This window comes from Taudactylus pleione, unplaced genomic scaffold, assembly GCF_031769625.1.
Source record: "Taudactylus pleione unplaced genomic scaffold, aTauple2 ptg000290l, whole genome shotgun sequence".
Taxonomy (NCBI): Eukaryota; Metazoa; Chordata; class Amphibia; order Anura; family Myobatrachidae; genus Taudactylus; species Taudactylus pleione.
Window position 1 is genome coordinate 6232525 of NW_028284692.1, and position 19392 is coordinate 6251916.

The following is a 19392-nucleotide window of genomic DNA, read 5'->3' on the forward strand; positions in this document are numbered from 1 at the left end:
TGTCCAGATCTTTGTTCTCTCTCTTCCTTCTCCTCCTCCGGCCTATGGCTTGGTAACTAACTGAGGTGCCTTGGCCTGGGGGCGGGGTATAGGAGGGGGACCTAGTGCATCCTGGGAGGCTGAAAGCTTAACTCTTTGGTGCCCTGCGACTGACGTCACACCTATACCCCAAGGTATCCTGTGGAACCCTATGGACTTCGTAGAAATAGAGATAACAAGGGTAAGTTCTTACCATATCTCATATTTTTCTAGACTTGCCTGTTAGAAGTAGCTTGAGAAGTCCATTGGACAATTTAGAGTTGCAAGCAAGTTGCCGGCAATCACATTCACATTGCATGCGGCAAACTGAATGCGTATATTCACCATTGGGAGCTGATTGGCTGGAGCACCATTATCATATGCAACAATTTTTATCACTCATTGTGAATGATAAAACTCATTGATAAATAATGCCCTATATCAGCTCTATGTTCACGGATGCAAAAACTAAGCTTTGAAAGAAAAGAACAACTACTGAGAAACATGGAGGAGGCTTGGTTATGTTTTTGGGCTGCTTTGCTGCGTATGGCACACGGTACCTTGAACCGCGCAAGGAACAATGACATCTCGAGGCTATCAAAGTATTCTGAGGTGAAACATAATGCCCAAACACAGAAAGCTCTGTCTCGGTCACAGGCCATGGGTCCTCCAACAGGATAATGACCTAAAACACCAGGCTACTAGGACCCAAGGATTTATAAGAATAAAATATTGGACTATTCTTTGGCCTCCTATGAGCCCTGATCTGAATCCTATCGAACATCTATGGAAAGAGTTGACACATGCAGTATGGATGAGGCACCCATCAAACCTGAGACAGCTGAAGAGTGGGCCAAACTACCTGGTGACAGGTGCAGGAGTCTCCTTGAGAGCTACAGAAATTGCAGTGATTGCCTCTAAAGATTGGGCAACAAAATTAGATTAAGGGTCCCATCATTTTTGTCCATGCCCTTTTCATTTGTGTACGTATTTAAAATAGTCTGCTGAATAAAATAAAAAATGAAAGTGATTTATATTAAATATGGAATTAACAAGGATGGATGCTAATTACTTTTGTCATTTTCAAATTATTTCTGATAAAAATATGGGTTTGTCGTGGAAGGGTATGAACACATTTGTCCACGTCTGTATGTCCTAATGCTCCATTACCACCCATTTCCAATAGTGCAGCCTCAGGTGGAGATTTGACTGTAATTCATATGTCTCTGATTCACCCGAAGATGCGTCCGCTGGGCTACAGAGCATACACAGTGATAAAAATCAGAAGTTCCTTCCTCAAAACAGACTTTCATGCAACTCTGCATTTTCCCTTGTATATTTATGTATTTCTCTACATCTAGCATAGTAAGCATATCTTCCCAGTTCTCTTACAGGATGGGTCTGGTGGACAAGTGCTAAGTGCTTTGCAAGCTCAAGAGATTCATTGTGTGATCCAATCACAAATCGTGCCACGGAGCATTACCTGGAGCAGGACAGAGGAAAACATAAATGTGAGTAATAGAGAGATTTAAGCGCATGGCTATTTAATGACTGTCTTAACAAATAGCAGACTGTAAAAAAAGTATTGCATTACAAAACAAGATACACATCTATAGTAAACTCATGCCACATTATTTATTTATCAAGCAGTGGCTTTCCAAACCTAGCAATTCTTGCTGCTGGATTTAAAAGGGCAATAATGCAAAACTAGGAGACTTCTGTATATAATATTATGCTGTTTTAAATCCTAGAACTGCCAGCAATCAGTGGCATTTATGTCTAGTATTGATGTCTTCCTGCATCGCCTTAAGTCATTGTTTTCCAACTCCAGTCCTCAGGGACTCCTAACAGTGCATGTTTTACAGATCTCCTAGTTGGTGCACATGTCTATTCCTTACTGACTGACACATTTTAAAAGATCCACAGGTGGAGCTAATTATTTCCCCTGTGATCCTGAGGAGACCTGTGCAACATGCACTTAGGGGCCCTATATTTTTAAACTACTACATTGACTACTGCATTCTTTGTCCCATGGTTAGTTGGGCCAAATCTCAGCGCAACTGAAACTGTGGTCATATAAGCGGTGAGCCAGAAGCTGCAGTTTGGCTGTACAACAGGGTTGCAGAGCCGCCATACAAATAGCTGATAACTGCACATACAGATGTGTCCAGCTACATCTTTGGTCATCGTGCGTCTAACAGGCTTCTAGGTCGCGGCATGCGTGGTAAGGCACAGTGAGACTTGACAACATCCACGGCATGCAATACACAGCTTCACCACTGGGTGGCCAGGGCTCCACTACAGTGGTGAATAATAGAGCAGTGGATGGATACAGTGTGGCACTACAGAATACAATACAATAGAACAGTAAGCCCTGACAGGCGGGCCAATCACATACTGTAGAGCAGCATTTTTCAACCACTGTGCCTCTTTCACTCAGACCCCACTACTAGATTCTTAGATATGAATTTACTACAGTACGTGAGCGCCGCACACCACTTTCTGCAGTGGCGCAGCGAGTGGCACTTACGGCTATGTGTCGAGTAGCGACATGTTTTACAAGCTTCTTGCCGAGGCGAAGCAGAATGCACTAACTATGGGATGTATGAACATCTCATCGGCTGGAGTGGGGGAGTGAAAACTCCCCCCTCCGGTGATCCCTGGCTGAGCGCACAGCACGTCAGCCTAGTGCTGATGTACTGTGTCTCACTCCCGGCCGACTCCACTGGGCATGCGCAGGATCTCGCAAGCATCACAAGATCCCATGTGCAGGGACAGTGCCACAAGTGTGCAGCATAAAACACACAGTCAGTTTGTAATCCAGAGACAACTCTTTCACTCAGACTCCACTACTAGTTTCCAGGACACAAAATCACAACAGTATGTGAGCGCAGCACACCACATTCTGCAGTGTCGCAGCGACCGGCACTTATGGCTATGTGTCGAGTAGCAACATGTACAAACCCTTAGTGGCACAGTTGTGCCAACATTGCCACGATTCTAAGTTGAGACTTGTAGTTCAGTGATTTATACAGTGCCCTTCAAACCCAGCTGTTAATTTCTAAGGTATGTTATCACTGTGTGAGTGCCGCACATCCCTGCAAAACAATGTAGCATGTCACATGGACTGGTGTAATAATGATGGCAGAACACATGTATAAATTGTTTTTCAAAAGTGTACTTAGAACTCGTACACCAAATGATTTAGGCCCTGATTCAGAGCCGGACGCTCTGACAGAGCGCTCGCTCTGAATCAGGGCCGTCCTTCCTGATTTTAGAGCGGCCTCCCGGCCGCTCGTATAGCTGTGGGTGACCACTCACAGCTATAGCGAGCGGCCAGGAAGATGGTCGCGATGGTCAAGACCATCACGACCATTGGGCTTGCGACGAGACCCTTGTGGTAGGGTCTCGTCTGCCGCAAGCCCTGGAGTGCTTTCGGCTCTATTAGAGCCGAGAGCACTCCCACTGACATCACTTGTGATGTCAGTGGGGCCGGCCCCAGAAGGTAGGTGTTCCCATGGGAACGCCTCCGTCTGGCCAGCCACGCCCACCAAGGGGGGCGTGCTGTCACTCACCATCGACAGCACGCCCCCTTTGTAGCGAGACCCATAGCGACGGCTTGCCCGTCGCTATCCGAGTTTCGCGCATGCGCACGACGGAGCCGCCTCCGTCGTGCGCATGCGCACTGGGCTAACATCGACCCGCTTGCGAGCGCTCAGCGCTCGCGAGCGTGTCTGAATTAGGCCCTTAATCCTTTATTACGCACTCAATTACAGCTCTCGATAGATGACACCTACAGTGTACCGAATGACTGGTTCAGTCAGCTAATGAGCGGGCGGTAATACAGACAATGCATTGTCTTTTTTTATGCATGCGCAGTGCAGTTTAGGAAAAGTGACATCTGGTGGACAGAAACTTGTACTACACACGACGGATTTCTACTTCAGGGTCCATAGGGTATCCACAGGATACCTTGGGGTATAGGCGATGACGGCAGACATCCAGGCACCACAGAGTCAAATTTTCAGCCTCCCAGGATGCACTGGGGTCCCTCTCCTATACCCCGTCCCCGAGCCTCAGGCCACTCAGTTTTCGTCGGTGCCTGGCCGGACCAGTCGCACCATACAGAGGGGGGTCTTTTCAAGGCCCCTGAAGATTTCTTCGCAGCTGTGGCAGCACAACTAGAGTGCTCCAGCATAGTACAGTCAGTGTTGACGTCCATGCTGTCACTCCTACACCCCGCCGGTACCAGAACGCCGGTACCGATCCGGGGATGCTGGTAGGTAGCTGGGGTCACAGCTAGCGGTGACCCCGACTACCTGGACTGTGGCCGGATGCACGGGGGACAAGGTAAGCGGCGGGGTCCCGCGGTGGGCACCCACCGGTAACACAGTCCTTTTTGGTCCCCAGGCAGGGGGCTCCCTGGGGACCGGCTGCGCATGGGGCCAGATACTGATCCTGCGCCTTCCACTAGACCACTAGGGACAGCGGACCGCAGCATGTGCGGTACAGCGCGGCGTCCCAGGGGTTAATAGCAGGCCAGGGGAGAACGCCTTCCCTGTCTCACAGCCGGCATCTCCCCCGCTGCACAGTGCCATTCCACAGCGGTCTGAGCGGGCTGTGTCAGCGCTCCTCCCCCGGGCCCGCCTCCTCTCTGCTCCTCGGTGGCCATTTTCTCACTACATGTGCTGGGAATGACAAATGCTGCTGGAAGCTGTTACAGGTACCATTGCGGTCCGGGTCCCCCGCATACCTCTCCTTCAATTAAGGTCAGTGTATGCAGCACTGTTTCCTACCAGGCTCTGGTCTGTGTAGTTGATCGCAGTGCTTGTAATGCAGGATGTTATCTGTGCATTGTATGTGACTTAAATGCTAGCGCTGTTTGCCTGTACTTTAATTTCTGACTGTCAGCCATTTTCCTATCCCTGTTATTCTTCTGCTACAGCCCTTGCGGTGCGGTGTTGCAGGGTGATTATTACCTCACAGTAAACGTGTTTTTTTTTTTTTCTGTGTGAGAGGTCACATACGCTCCGTTCACACTCCTCATGTCGGAAAGTGAACGAGGACATCCTCTTCCAGCTATAATGTACTGATATCGTGCAGTTAGCGGAGGGATATGTAGACGCTGATTGTCATGTTGTATTATATATCACGCCCCATTTCTGTCACTGTGCCTGCACAAAAAGGGGACCGCCCTCGCCTGGCTAGGATGCTTACAGCCCTTGTGGGCAACGCCCCCTGCGTTTCCCCATAGGGGTTATCGCAGCGAGTGGTGGTCTCATCACATGCAGGGGTCCCTGGGCAGTTGTTGGTACCCCAGTGTATCCTGTTTTTCGCCTCCCAGGTCTCGCAGGAGCCTGTGTGGGTGAATTTATTGTCCAAATGGTATTTCGGCCTTCTAAACGGCCTTTTGGGTCTCAGACGGGTAAGAACATGACGTCTGATGACGGTAACATTATTGACTTTTTCAGACACGAGCCCCTTAGTGCAAAGGAGGCGTAGTCTGGGTCTAAAATCTATATACCTGACCTTATACGGGCAGTCCGTGCGGCTTTGGTTATTACATATCCCCCGTGGCTAAATCCAAATATGCCTTCTTTAAGGATAAGGGTGTTGCCACTGTAATTCCTCTATCTGGTCAGGTGGATCATTTAGAGGAGGCGTGGAAAAAGCGGGTAAGCGGTTCCAGCCTTAAAAACGGTTGACCTTTTGCATACCCCTTTGCGGATAATTATTTTTCCGAATGGGAGTTACCTTTACGGGTAGATTCTCATGTTACGCGCCTAGTGAGGGGTGCTACGTTGCCCATGCCCTCCAGGTCCTCCTTGAAGGAGGTTACACATTGCAAGGTGCAAATATATCTAAAATCCAATTATTCCCTTGCTGGAGGGGCTTCCAGGCCGGCTATGGCCGTGTGCTGGGGGGCCAGAGTCATGGAGCGCTGGGTAGGTAACTGGATCTCTGCACACTGACTCTCCAGCAGAGTAGGTGGATAGTGGCAAATTCTCAGAGACTTAGCCTTGTTCATAATGAGACAGTCTTACATGTAGCCTACTCCCTTTCCAGAATCTCCTCGGCAGCAGTAGCGGCTCACCGCTCCCTGTGGTTGCGCTCGTGGAAAGCGGACGCAGATTCCATTTGGAATGCTTTGCCTTTTACGGGACAGGTCCTGTTTGGCCCTCATCTGGACACAATTGTGGCCCCACAGGCAGCAGCTACGTCTGTGTGTCTGCCATCGGCTACAGTCCCATCGGGGTCTGGGGCTTCGGTTTTTTTTGGCCCTGTGAGGCCAGGGTAAGTCTACAATATAGCTTTCCAAGACAGTCAGTAGCCAGGAAATCTGCTCAACCATAAGAACAGGCTTGGAGTACAAGACGTCCTACTCCCAAGTTGGACTATAAGCCTTCAGCCTCACGGGATGGGCCTCCTCTCGGGGGACCCCAGAGTTGGAGGCCGGCTTCTCCAGTTCGCCCAGTGCTGGTGTCTGACCACCACGGACACTGGGGTAAGGGAAGTATTTTCTTGAAGGTATGTCCTCTCCTCCCGGTAAAAGCCTCCCAGACGGTTTTTAGTTACAGGTCTTCTGTCAATTCAAGACAAGGCCCTGTAATTTTTGAGGGTGTTACACTCTATGCTCCAGGCAAGAGTTATAGTACCTACTCCTTTGCCCCAAAGGGGAACGAGGTATTACTCCATCCTCTTTCTGGTACAGAAACTCAATGGGTCATACCTGGACATCCTCAACCTCGAATCCTTCGACAAATTCTTAAGGGTTCCTCGGTTCAGGAGGGGGACCCTGCATTCCATCATTCAATGGAGCCTGGGAATTTTGTGGTGTCGTTGACTATATTCAGGGTGACTACCTGAATGTCCCTATTTTCTTAGCACACCAGTGTTTTTCCTCAGGTTTGCAGTGGTCGAGAAGCATTTCCTGTTTTACCAGGGTCACGGCAGTTATGGCAGCCCACCTGCGGATGCAGGGGTCCGCTTGTTACCCAATCCGGGCGACCTCCTGTTGTTACCAGGGTCTCCAGAGATACTTCAGTGCCATCTGCAACGGACAATATCTGTGTTGCTACGTTAGGGCTGACTGATACACTGGAAATGGTCCTCTCTGATTCTTCACAGAGGATGCTCCATATCCCAACATCTGAGGATCTTTGTGATTGGGGAAAAGATCTCTGCATTACAGGCAAAGGTACGCAGTTGCCTGCAGAGTCGCCGAGTGTCTATTCACTCGGCAATGTGGTTCCTGGGTTCCAGGGTGTCGCTGTTCGACATGGTGGACAGTACCCAGTTTCACTCTGAACCTCTAGAAAACTTGATCCTCTCCGGATGGGATGGGTTGCCCCATAGGATAAAGTCATTAGTGCTTTTCCCGGAGGTTTGTCTCTCTCTGGCCTGGTGGCTGCGGAAAGCTCACCTAAACAAGGAGCACCCCCTTTGGGATTGCGGACAGGGTCCTTCTGACGACGGACACCAGTATCCGTGGCTGGGAAGCAGTGTCGGGTCTACACTTGTTCCAGGGCAGGTGGCCACCAGTAGTTTTTGCGCTTCCCATAAACATCTGAGAACTCTGAGCAGTATTCAAGGTTCTCCAGCATGCAGGACAGGTCCTCCACGGAAATACCGTGCAGGTACAGTCTGACAACGCCATCATGATGGCTTATGTAAACCACCTAGGAGGTTCCCGAAGTCGGGCGACACTAACAGTGGTGTCCCAAATTCTGGCTTGGGTGGAAGGCTATATCTCTGCCGTCATCGGCAGTGTTCATTCAGGAATCCTCAGATGGAAAGTAGGCTTTTCCCAGCCGTCAGGACGTGCATTCAGGTAAATGTCCTCTTCATCAGGAGGTGTTCAAGCTTCTGGTGAACAAATGGAGCCTTTCAGAGATGAGACTCTTATGGTAGACGTATGTAGGTCCAGTGGACCTTCCAAGTTGTGTACCTCGTCCCTCCGTTATCCCTTCTTCCTCCAGTAATAGCAAGAAGGAGGCGCGCTCCTGCTGATAGCTCGTGCGTCGGCCAGACGGCACTATTACTCAGATCTTTGGAGCCTTTCAGTTAACACTCCGAAGCTGTTGCCTCTACGACCGGACCTGTTGTCTCAGGATCCTGGCTGATACCCAGACCTGGGTTGTCTGTCCTTGGCGGTGGAGACTGCCCTCTTAAGGTCTAGGAGTTTTTCCAGCTCTATAGTTAACAGGGCCTCTGTCCATGCTAAGAGCTCGGAAGCTTTAATTTGCAAGAATTTACCATCAGGTATGGCACACTTTCTTTCAGTTGTGTCGCCCTAGAGGTTATGCTCCTCGGGTGTTCCGGATATCCAGAGTGTTGGCTTTCCTACAGGTGGGCTTAGATAACGGTCTTCGCCTTCCTTACCTGTAGGTGCATATTTCTGCCCTGTTGGTTTCATCGTAGGATTGCTACTCTTCCTGATGTCCGCACCTTTGTGCAGGGTGTACATTATATTCAGCATCCCTTTGTTCCACCTGTGGCTCCTTGGGATTTGGCTGTGGTCCTTAGGGCTTTCTGAGGACCGCCATTTGATCCACTGGGCTCAGTGGATTTCAGATGGCTTACGGCTAGGACTGTATTCCTTCTGGCCATTGATTCGGCCGGTAGGATCTCAGAATGGGGCGTCTGTCATGTAGACCTCCCCTTTTTCTCATCTTTCCTAGGAACAGAGCAGTGCTTCGCACTTGTCCTGGTTTTTTACCTACGGTGGTGTCTAGTTTCCACATCAATGAGGAAATTATAGTACCTGCCTTTACTTCCCCAGTCCTTTCGTGGTGAGGCCTCTTTGGATGTGGTACGGGCTCTAAGAATTTAAGTTGACCGTACCAGTCCATTTAGGAAATCATACTCTCGGTTTTGTCCTTTCTGGTTTCCATAAAATGGGTTGGCTTGCCACTACGCTAACTTTGGCAGGATGGATTCACAGGTCTTCCTGTTCCATCCTCTATTAAAGCTCTTCCACTAGGTCTGTGGGTCCTTCGTGGGCAGCTCGACGTGGCGCCTCAGCGGTTCAGCGGTGATTGGCAGCCACGTGGTCATCTGTCCATATTTTTGTAAGGTATTCTGCTTTTGATACCTTCGCCTCTCAGGATGCTTCCTTCGGGCGGCGGATTCTCCTTACAGCACAGGAGCGTCCCCACCCTTAAAGGATACTGCTTTGGGACATCCCCAAGGTATCCTGTGGATACCCTATGGACCCTGAAGTAGAAAATATGAGATATGGTAAGAACTTACCCTTGTTATCTCTATTTCTACGAAGTCCATAGGGTTCCACAGGACTCCCGCCCTGTCGCACCTGTACTGCAGATGGGCTTTGATCTGGTCACCGGTTTCTCCGTCTCCTTCTGGTGAGAATGTGATTCTTGTGTGTTCCAGACTGTCTTCTCTCTCTTTTTTGCTCCTGCTCCGGCCTATGGCTTGTTACGAAACTGAGTGGCCTTAGGCTCAGGGGCGGGGTATAGGAGAGTGACCCCAGTGCATCCTGGGAGGCTGAAAATTTGACTCTGTGGTGCCTGGATGTCTGCCGACATCGCCTATACCCCAAGGTATCCTGTGGAACCCTATGGACTTCGTAGAAATAGAGATAACAAGGGTAAGTTCTTACCATATTTCATATTTTTCCAGCGCCTCAGTACGTTATGATGCTACTCTATACGCCACAGCATAGCGTGACTAGCAGAGCGTGCTACATGGCGTATGGAGCAAAGATGTTGCAGGACACATCTGTATTTGGCAACATTTATGGTCATAATCCAATTGATTTTCTATTTTGTCCTGGCAAAATGATTGCTCTGACTGCACACAGTAAAAGTAAGGTCATTAAGTTTAAAAAAAAACTATCGAATTGACAAATCAAAATAAACTGTCACATACTTTATGGGTGAAGTAGGAGCTGCTAGATTGTGGTCACAGGAAGTCTAAAAGAGCTTTCTCATATTCTGGTATTTCTAATCCCAGGGAGATGCCTTGTGCCAAGAGGAAGCAGAGATACTGGTCCTTGTTACAGCAGAAGAATTTCTTACAATGATTGAAACCAGTAAGATGGTAGGAGATTATGCCTGTGCCTGATCCTTGCCTAGTGTTGCTCTTTTCTAAATTAAAAAAAACAAACAAACACCTAATTACACTTCTTTTAACTGACTCTACTTATGATACAGGAACCGTATGGCAAGATGACCTTAAGCAGCTTTGTGGACCGTATCATGACCAGCAAATCAAGTGCTATCCCTACACTGGTGATAATGGAGATAGAGAAATATTTCAGGTGGGTTTTAGTAGAAATGTAGTGGATGTTTTATTAAAACCAGGAGACATCAATTATTATTCTCTTGATTTAACAGGGATCAGAACACAAAAAGCAGGAAAAAGCTGCAAGAGGCTGTCCAAAGAGCAGCTATAAAAGAGAGACGGCGTAAACCACAAGACTCCGGAGAATTGCCAAAGCTGACTAGGGTAGACGTGGAAGAGGTGAGAGAAGTTCTTGTGGTCCTTAGATTGGTCTCTGCATAAAGTAATTTTTCTACTGGCAGTTCATTGATTACCATGCATTTCCTATGTACCCCTTATTTCAGGCCCTGATGATGTTACAGTTACACACAAATGCCCATATCTGCTTCCTGGAAACCTGGAAGGAGTTTTCCGACTTTGTCTGCATGTTTACCAAAGCTCTGATGGAGGCTCCGAACAAGTAAAGACATATAATGTAGACATGCCTGTTTCATTGTGTAAACCTTTCCCCTCCCTCACACGTACAAAGCAGAAAATCTATATTGCAAAGGCTTTACAAGATTGAAGGGACAAGCACTCTTTTTTGTTAAGTTCTCTGGAGTAATGCATTCTCGGGGCTCCTTCATCTGGCACCCTTACCTGTACTCACAAGGGGGGATTCGCAAGGGTGAATTAAAGGAAAGGACAGGTGAAGTGAATAACATTGATTATCTCGTTACAATGCCACCTGTCACGGAGAGGGATATATTAGGCAACAAGTGAACAGTCAGTTCTTGAAGTTGATGTGTTGGAAGCAGGAAAAATGGGCAAGCGTAAGTATCTGAGCAACTTTGACAAGGGCCAAATTGTGGTGGATAGACGACTGGGTCACAGCGTATTCAAAATGCAGGTCTTGTGGGGTGTTCCTGGTATGCTGTGTTTAGTACCTACCAAAAGTGGTTCAAGGAAGGACAATTGGTGAACCGGTAACAGGGTCATGTGCGCACAAGGCTCATTGATGCGAATGGGGAGAAAAGGCTAGCCAGTCTCGTCCGATCCCACAGAAGACCTACTGTAGCACAAATTGTTGAAAAAGTTAATGTTGGCTATAATATAAAGGTGTCAGAACACACAGTGCTTTGCAGCTTGCTGTGTATGTGGCTACATATCCGCAGACTGGTCATACTGCCCATGCTGACCCCTAATCACCGCAGAAAGCAGCTACAATGGACACGTGAGCATCAAAATGACCATGGAGCAGTGGAAGGAGATGGACTGGTCTGATGAATCGCATTTTCTTTTATATCATGTGGATGTGTGTGTGTGTGTTTTAACTGGGGAAGAGATGGCACCAGGATGCATTATGGGAAGAAGGCTACCTGGTGGAGGTTCTGCTGTGAACCTTGGGTCCTGACATTCATGTGGATGTTACTTTTGACAAGTACCAACTACCTAAACATTGTTGCAGACCAAATACAAACCTTCATGGCAACAGTATTCCCTGATGGCATTGGCAGCAATGCACCTGCCACACTGCAAAAATTGTTCAGGAATGGTTTGAGGAACATGACCGAGTTCAAGGTGTTGACTTTGGCCTCCAATTTCCTCAAATCTCAATCCGATCGATCATCTGTGGGATGTGCTGGGAAAACAAGTCCGAGTCACGAACCCCCCCACCTTTCAACTTAAAGGTTCTGCTGCTAATGTCTTGGTGCCAGATATCACAGGACACATTTATAGGTCTTGTGGAGACCTGTTTCGGTGGCACATGGGGGACCTGCACAATAATAGCAGGTGGGTTTAATGTTTTGTCTGATGGGTGTGTGTGTGGTGAGTATGAGAGAGAAAAAAAAACAACCGCCTTATGTCTCACTGCCTCTGCTGTCGGTCCATGTACAGCTGATGAGGGGCAGGGGTATGGGCATGGCAAGATTGGAAGAAAAAGAATGCACCACAAAGGGGTTTTCCTTGGACTCATCCTAGGCAAAGCCACCCTTGTGAGTACTTCAACCCAACAGTGCGCTGCCAACATTATCCGATTCTATGCAGACAATCTCTGCAATTGATTTTTCTGTTGTTGGTTTCTTCAATTTTGTGGTCTTTGCCAATTGTCTTGTGCAGAATCATCTATCTGTTTATGACCCTTATACCTCAGAGCAAGTGCTGCCTAGCACTATTACTAAGGAGGAGCTGCTGCAGTCTAATCTGATCACATAGGATGGAGGGGGTGCATTGATCTCAGTGGATGGCCAGGGGAGAATGTCTGCAGCTTAGAAAAGCTGCATCTCTCTGCCATGTGCATAGATATATAATAGCAGCTAGTATCTGCTACCAGCTGGGGTCTAAAGTGTTGTAGAAGTAATTGGCAAAGAACAGAAAGAGGGTCGGGAGTATTAGGTGGTCTTGGACTGACACTTAAGTTTGAATTATAAATAGGTAACATTCTACGCGTGCCACCTTGTTGATACTGAGTAAAATCCTTTTAACATGTTAAAGAGAAAGCACACAAATAACATTCATTCTCTTGTTTACAGCAAAGTGTAAATATTTCCTCACTTGTTAGGTATTTTATGCATAATGAATATATAGCACATTTAACGTAGCTACATAAACGTAATAATATAGGTAAAGGCACATACACAATGGTAACTTCTAGCAGGTGTTTGCTCCTTGCAGCTTCCTTCCAGTGATTGATGCCTGTTAAGGTTCTCATACACAGATTTTCTTATTTTCTCACAATGGGGCTGATTCTGAGTTGGGAACAAATAAAAGATAAAAAAAAAAGCAAGTAACTGTGTACCTGGACAAACCATGTTGCAATGCAAGAGGTGCAAATACAGTTATTGTTTTTGCATGTGTCATAAATACTGGCTGCTTTTGCATGTAGCAACAATGCTGGACTGCTTTATTTTTACACTGCAATTTCTATTTGAGCTAGGTCAGGCTCCTCGCAAATCTAAATCTCTCTGCATATCTTACATCTGCCCCACCTGCAGTGCAACATGGTTACCAAGGTGCACAGTTACTTGCTTTTTTATTTGCTTTACTTCCAACTCAGAATCAGCCCCAATGTGGTCACATAACATGAGGAAAATGCGATTATGTTACTCGTAGATGAGATCTTAGAACAGGATGGGAACTGGATGCTGGCGCTCAGAATCCCGACCAGGTTACAATCCCGACAGCTCTAGGTAAGTAACCCTAACCTAACCACTAACCCACCCTCTCCGGTGCCTAAACCTAACCTCCCCTCACTAGTGCCTAAACCAAACCTCCTCCCCCAAGTGCCCAACCCTAACCTCCACCTCCCTGAACCCTAAACCTAACTCCCCCATTAGTGCCTAACCCTCCCCCTAGTGTCCAACCCTAACCTCCCCCTGCCCCAAGTGCCCAACCCTAACCTCCCTCTCCCTGCACCCTAAACCTAACCCTCCCCCTAGTGCCCAACTCTAAGCTCCCCCCTCCCTGCACCCTAAACTTCCCCCTGCCCCTAGTGCCCAACCCTAACCCCGCTACTTACCGTCGGGATGCCAGTGCCAGTATTCTGAAGGCCGGAATCCCCGCTGTCAGGATTCTGAACGTATCCCCGTACAACTATCGTCTTATGTATGGCACAAGAAAGTTCTTAACAGAAAAATCTCTATAAAAAAGATCTTTCAGAATTTTGATAAGTCATACAATGATTTCTTGGATTATCTGTGGGCTGAGTGAATGATCGCAATGAATTGATCTCATTTCTGTGCTCACTTAATAATGTGTCATATTTACATCCTTCCCTGTGTGCAGAAATTCAGTGTAAAATGCACTATTATTATTACTTGTTTGGTTATCTTAAAATTGTAATTCTCCATCACTGTTAATTTCAGAGAATTTAAGTCTGTTTTGCCCAAGGTAGGAACTAGCCTTTCTGCTCATTTCTCGATCTGCCTCTTTGTTTTTTAAAAATGGCTTAAGAAATGCTGTGACTACACATTTTCCATGGATTTACTGTATTAGTGGACTACAATTAATAATAATTACAAAGTCAGGGAGAGCTAGATATTATTATAGCCCAAGTACTGTACATATGACATAGCTGTAACTCTGATGACATATCTACTTTGCTTTCAGGAGGCAGCGAGATAACTCGTCCTTCTCTTTCTACCTTGATGGAGAGTGGGCAGGAGGAGTGCGAGTGGAACGCTGTGGAAAGGGTTTGCTGGAAGTATGGAAGAGGCAAATCCAGCAGTTTAACAGAGTCAGTGTGGAGGTTTCAAGTGCAGTGGTAGCAGCTTACCCCTCTCCACAGTTACTGGTTAAGGTGACACTGTCTGCAATATAAAAGTCTGTAGTTCATACAGTTTTCCTCTGCCCCTTTGACATTGTGTATGATTCTGTTACAGCATATTTCCACAATGCCATTTCTGTTTAGGGTCAATCCATACGAAGTAGTCCAATTATGAATTTTCTGGTTTCTTGTTATTATCTCCCCTATATGCCAGTAGTTCAAAATCACTAAATTTTTTTTTTTTTTTTTACTTTCTTCCTTTTAGAAATGGTGGCCATCTGTAAATCATGGCAAGCAGTGATTTTTGTGTTTCTAGGTACACACAAATGCAAATATCTCAGGACTGGGATGTGGTAGAGCCTTGGGACAAGAAATATTGTTCTCAGCAAAGTTTGGCATACATTAATGGTTTGATGCACAGATTACCTTATTTCACTTCAATGGTGAAAAAGAGAGACCAACGAGAACAAAATATTTACAAAAATATGACTTGTCAGGGTGCCATTATCTCAGCTTGGAAAGAAATGTCAGGTTTCAGTTTTCTTGTGAGAGGTACGTGTGTATTAGTATTTTGTTACCAAAAATCCTGAAGGCTGATATTTGTGTCTTACTGTTTTTATTAGATTTTGAAAATAGTTTTTTCAAAATTTTACTAGCTTTACGCCTAAAAATCTTGGGTTGGCAGAATAGGAAAAATGTTTTTGCTCAAGTCAAGGTCTAAATGATTCTAAGCTACTGTGAAAATTTCAAGTTTGACACTGAAGGCAGAATGAAGTTGTTATTGATACAAATAATAGAAAAAAAATGTATACAGGCTCCATGTAAGTTTATAATACTGGACTTAGGCCCTCATTCAGAGCCGTACGCTCTGAGCAGAGCGCACGCTCTGAATGAGGGCCGCCCTCCATGAAAATGGAGCGTCCTCCTGGACGCTCGTATAGCTGTGGGTCACCACCCACAGGCTATACGAGCGTGCATTTTGATGGCCGCTATGGTCGTGACCATTGCGACCATCGAATCTGCGTGCCGGAGCCTGCGGTTGAGGTTTTCAACCGCAAGCTCCGGAGTGATTTTTGCTCTATCAGAGCCAAAATCACTCCCACTGACATCACTAGTGATGTCAGTGGGCCGGCTTCTGACGGGAGGCGTTCCCGTGGGAACGCCCCCGTCAGGGAGGCACGCCTACCAAAGGGGGCGTGCTGTCAATCAACATTGACAGCACGCCCCCTTTGATCAGACACAGCGAGCGAAGGACTTTCCTTCGCTCGTCGCGTCTGGCGCATGCGCACGACGGAGCTCCCTCCGTCGTGCGCATGCTCAGTCCAGAACATCGACCCACTTGCGAGCGGACAGCCGCTCGCGAGTGGGTCTGAATCAGGCCCTTAATGTCTAAACGTACAGGTTTATTTTAATAATAGGACATTGTTATTAAATATATTACCGTATATACTCGAGTATAAGCCGAGTTTTCAGCACATTTTTTGTGCTGAAAAAGCCCCCCCTCGGCTTATACTCGAGTCATGCCCGCATGGTACGCAGCTGAGTAGCGCTGACCGGACGGAGTTCGGTCAGCACTACACATTGCCAAACACACAGCTGCCGGCAACGGCAGCTGTGTGTTTGTTGTAATCAGCAGCTGATGAGAGTATGTCAGACTCTCATTGGCTGCTGCTGCTTCCACAGCGGGAGCCATCTTCCGGCTCCCGCAGTGGGTAATGGGAGAGACGACGTCTCTCCCATAATGCAAAGCGGCCGGAGGAGCCAGTAGCAGCGTCGGGACCAGGAGCGGGGTTTCAGGTAAGTGTTTTTTTTTTATTTTCTTATTACATCTCTCTCTACTGGGGGGACTACTACTGGGGGCAGTACCAGGGGGGGGGGATTTCTACTGGGGGCACTAGCAGGGGGGGATTAATACTGGGGCCACTACCAGAGGAGGAATATTACTACTGGGGGCAGTACCAGGGGGGGATTACTACTGGGGCAGTATCAGGGGGGGATTAATACTGGCGGCACTACCAGGGGGGGATATTGCTACTGGGGGCACTACCAGGGGGGGTATTACTACTGGGGGCACGACCAGAGGGGGAATATTACTACTGGGGGCAGTACCAGGGGGGGGATTACTACTGGGGCAGTACCAGGGGGGATTAATACTGGGGGCACTACCAGGGGGGGATATTGCTACTGGGGGCACTACCAGAGGGGGAATATTACTACTGGGGGCAGTACCAGGGAAGGGATTACTACCAGTAGCTGCTGCATTTCCCACCCTAGGCTTATACTCGAGTCAATAAGTTTTCCCAGCTTTTTGTGGTGAAATTAGGTACCTCGGCTTATATTCGGGTCGACTTATACTCGAGTATATACGGTAATCTCTTTATGTACTCACTAGTGATTACATTTGTTGTTTCAGCAGTAGGTGGGAAATCTCCTCAGAAAGTTTAGGTTGAATATTGTGTGATCGTCCAGTTGATGTCAGCTCCATTGCATTCAGTTTCCTCAGAATATTTTTCACAGGAACACAGTCCTTGTTGTTTTTCTGAAATGAGGTCCTTGGTACTGATGGATGATAGAAAACCATGTGAATGTCCTTGCTCGGCACACTGATGTCATCCACTTCCCCCAGCCACCACAGATTGTGAGAGAGATGGACTTGCTCACTTGGACTTCTTCATACTCTGCAGAGGTTGAAGTTAAATAGCATTTAATCTTGCTCTCTGACAGAGGATCAAAGGCATTTTGCAAATATTTTGTTCTCCTTGGGCCCTCTTTTTCACCATTAAATTCAAATAAGGTAATATATGCCTATGTAGCCCAAACTTTGCTGAGAACAATGTTTTTTTTGTCCCAAGGCTCTGCCACATCCCAGTCGTGAGATATTTGTGTAAATGCATAGAAACACGAAAGTCGATGTCTGCCATGATTTAAAGATGGCCACCATTCGAATAAGAAGCAAGTAAAAAAAATATATATTAGTAGTGTTGAACTATCGGCATATAGGGGAGATAACTGACAAAAAATAGAAAATGTAAAAAATGGTCAAGTAACCGGTGTTGGACCACTTCGTATGGCTTGACCCATTTTGTATGATTATCTCTAATATTGTCCTGGTCCTTACATCACACTTGTGTGTTTCTCTTCCAGGCCTATCACCGCTGTCAGACAGAGACAGAACGACACAATCTATTGAGTGATATCCTTGTGCGACGAGGAGAAGGTGTCACTTCTACTTCCAGACGTGTTGGCCCAGAGATTTCCAAACGGATCTATCTACAACTAATGTGTTCAGAACCAGAGCTATCACTAGACTTTTAATTGAACAATACAACTTAATGTACAGATATATACATATTATGGGGCTCATTTGATATAATAGTACACTGGGCAAGTCATCAGATAACTTTCTCAACTGTTGTCACATTGGAACTACAATGTGGAAGTTTGATGTTAGCTAGAGCACAGGTTATTAAGGAAGTCCTTATGTGTAATATATATATATAATTTCTTTCCTGAAGTTTATCCTTTTCTTGATGTTATAAAGTCCCTGTTACCTCCAGCGTGTTGTAGATTTAGGGCTTGTCCAGATATGTGTTTATGCAATATACATCTTATTCCAAATTTAGTGAAGAGTGAACAAACCTGCTGTAAAGTTACTGTAGACACTGGTATTGTAGATCCTGCTGCCTGTACATTTCTGATGGTCACACAGACACCAGTGTAATCTCCATTGTGAAGCAAAATGCCAGGCTTTCATTCTGACCAACAGCATTACCTCCTGTAATCCTGGTGCCAACCTGTTTCATAGCATGTTGCTGTTGCATTTGGAATGGCACCATAGTGCTAAATCATATAATCATAGACCGTATATCCCATCTTCCACAAGTGCATTGGGAGCCATTAGAGCGCAACACCCTTCCGCACAAATATCTCCCACTACATGCATATACAGAGCGGTACAGCAAAGAGAAGGTGACGCCCTCCTCGTTATTACATTGGGAATTAATGTTAATTGCTGTTGTTCACAAAATATGATGACATTTTAACATATGGACATTAATACTCGCTGTGCTAATGGTAAGATTTCTTGTTAATTTATTTGATACAATTGTTACAATATTGTGTACAGATATTTTTACTTTTTTTTTTTAAATCGGAACTTATTAAATTTATTTTTACTGTAACTATTTGACTCGCTATGATATTATATATATTAAGTCAGGTTGTATAGCTCAACCTTGTTCTAATCCGCTCCAGCCAGAGAATTAATACATAAACATCTAAAAAAATGGGAACAAGGGAGCGCTAATAATGCCCCATATCATTCAAACACAACAAATCAAGAACTACTAATATAAAAAACATTATATCTTATTGTTTTATTATGTGATAATGTATGCTATCCCAGTCAATAAAAATTATTATTAAAAAAAGTGTTAAGGCACAAAAACAACATGAAACAAGACATAGGGAGGAAGGGGAGAGGAAATAAAGGGAGAAGGGAAAACTGAGAAACCTAGTGTAGCAACAGGTAATTGAGAGCATTTACTAGTAAGGGCTTAGAGAAAGGAGGCAAGTAGGTATTCGCCACCTTATAAGCCGAAGTGGACTTAAATTCCAACCAAAAACACGAGAGAGTGGAATTCACGATGCTTCTCAACTCCCAAAAGAAGGTCATCCATGGTCATGTATAAACCTAATCTAATGAACCACTCCTTTCATGAAGGAGGGGAAATGGACCTCCAGTGTACTGGAATTACTCCCTTTGCAGCAGCATTAATGTATTTGAGTAGGAATTTTTTATATGGTGCCACAGTACTAGGGTACAAATGTAATAACCAAAGAGAAGGATCTGATTGTTATAGAAAAGGGATATAACCTCCCAA

General features: G+C 46.2%; 1 protein-coding gene across 1 annotated transcript in view; it reads left to right on the forward strand.

The window, feature by feature from the left end:
* The window catches only part of EME1 (essential meiotic structure-specific endonuclease 1), a 26777-nt gene extending 8117 nt beyond the window's left edge, over nucleotides 1-18660 (forward strand). Inside the window, exons 2-8 of the mRNA XM_088482616.1 lie at nucleotides 1402-1529; nucleotides 9994-10080; nucleotides 10194-10300; nucleotides 10377-10503; nucleotides 10608-10723; nucleotides 14353-14542; nucleotides 17654-18660. Of these exons, the coding sequence (XP_088338742.1) occupies nucleotides 1402-1529; nucleotides 9994-10080; nucleotides 10194-10300; nucleotides 10377-10503; nucleotides 10608-10723; nucleotides 14353-14542; nucleotides 17654-17824 (926 nt within the window). The 3' untranslated portion in view covers nucleotides 17825-18660. The remainder of the gene's footprint in view (nucleotides 1-1401; nucleotides 1530-9993; nucleotides 10081-10193; nucleotides 10301-10376; nucleotides 10504-10607; nucleotides 10724-14352; nucleotides 14543-17653) is intronic.
* The last annotated feature ends 732 nt before the right edge of the window (nucleotides 18661-19392 follow it).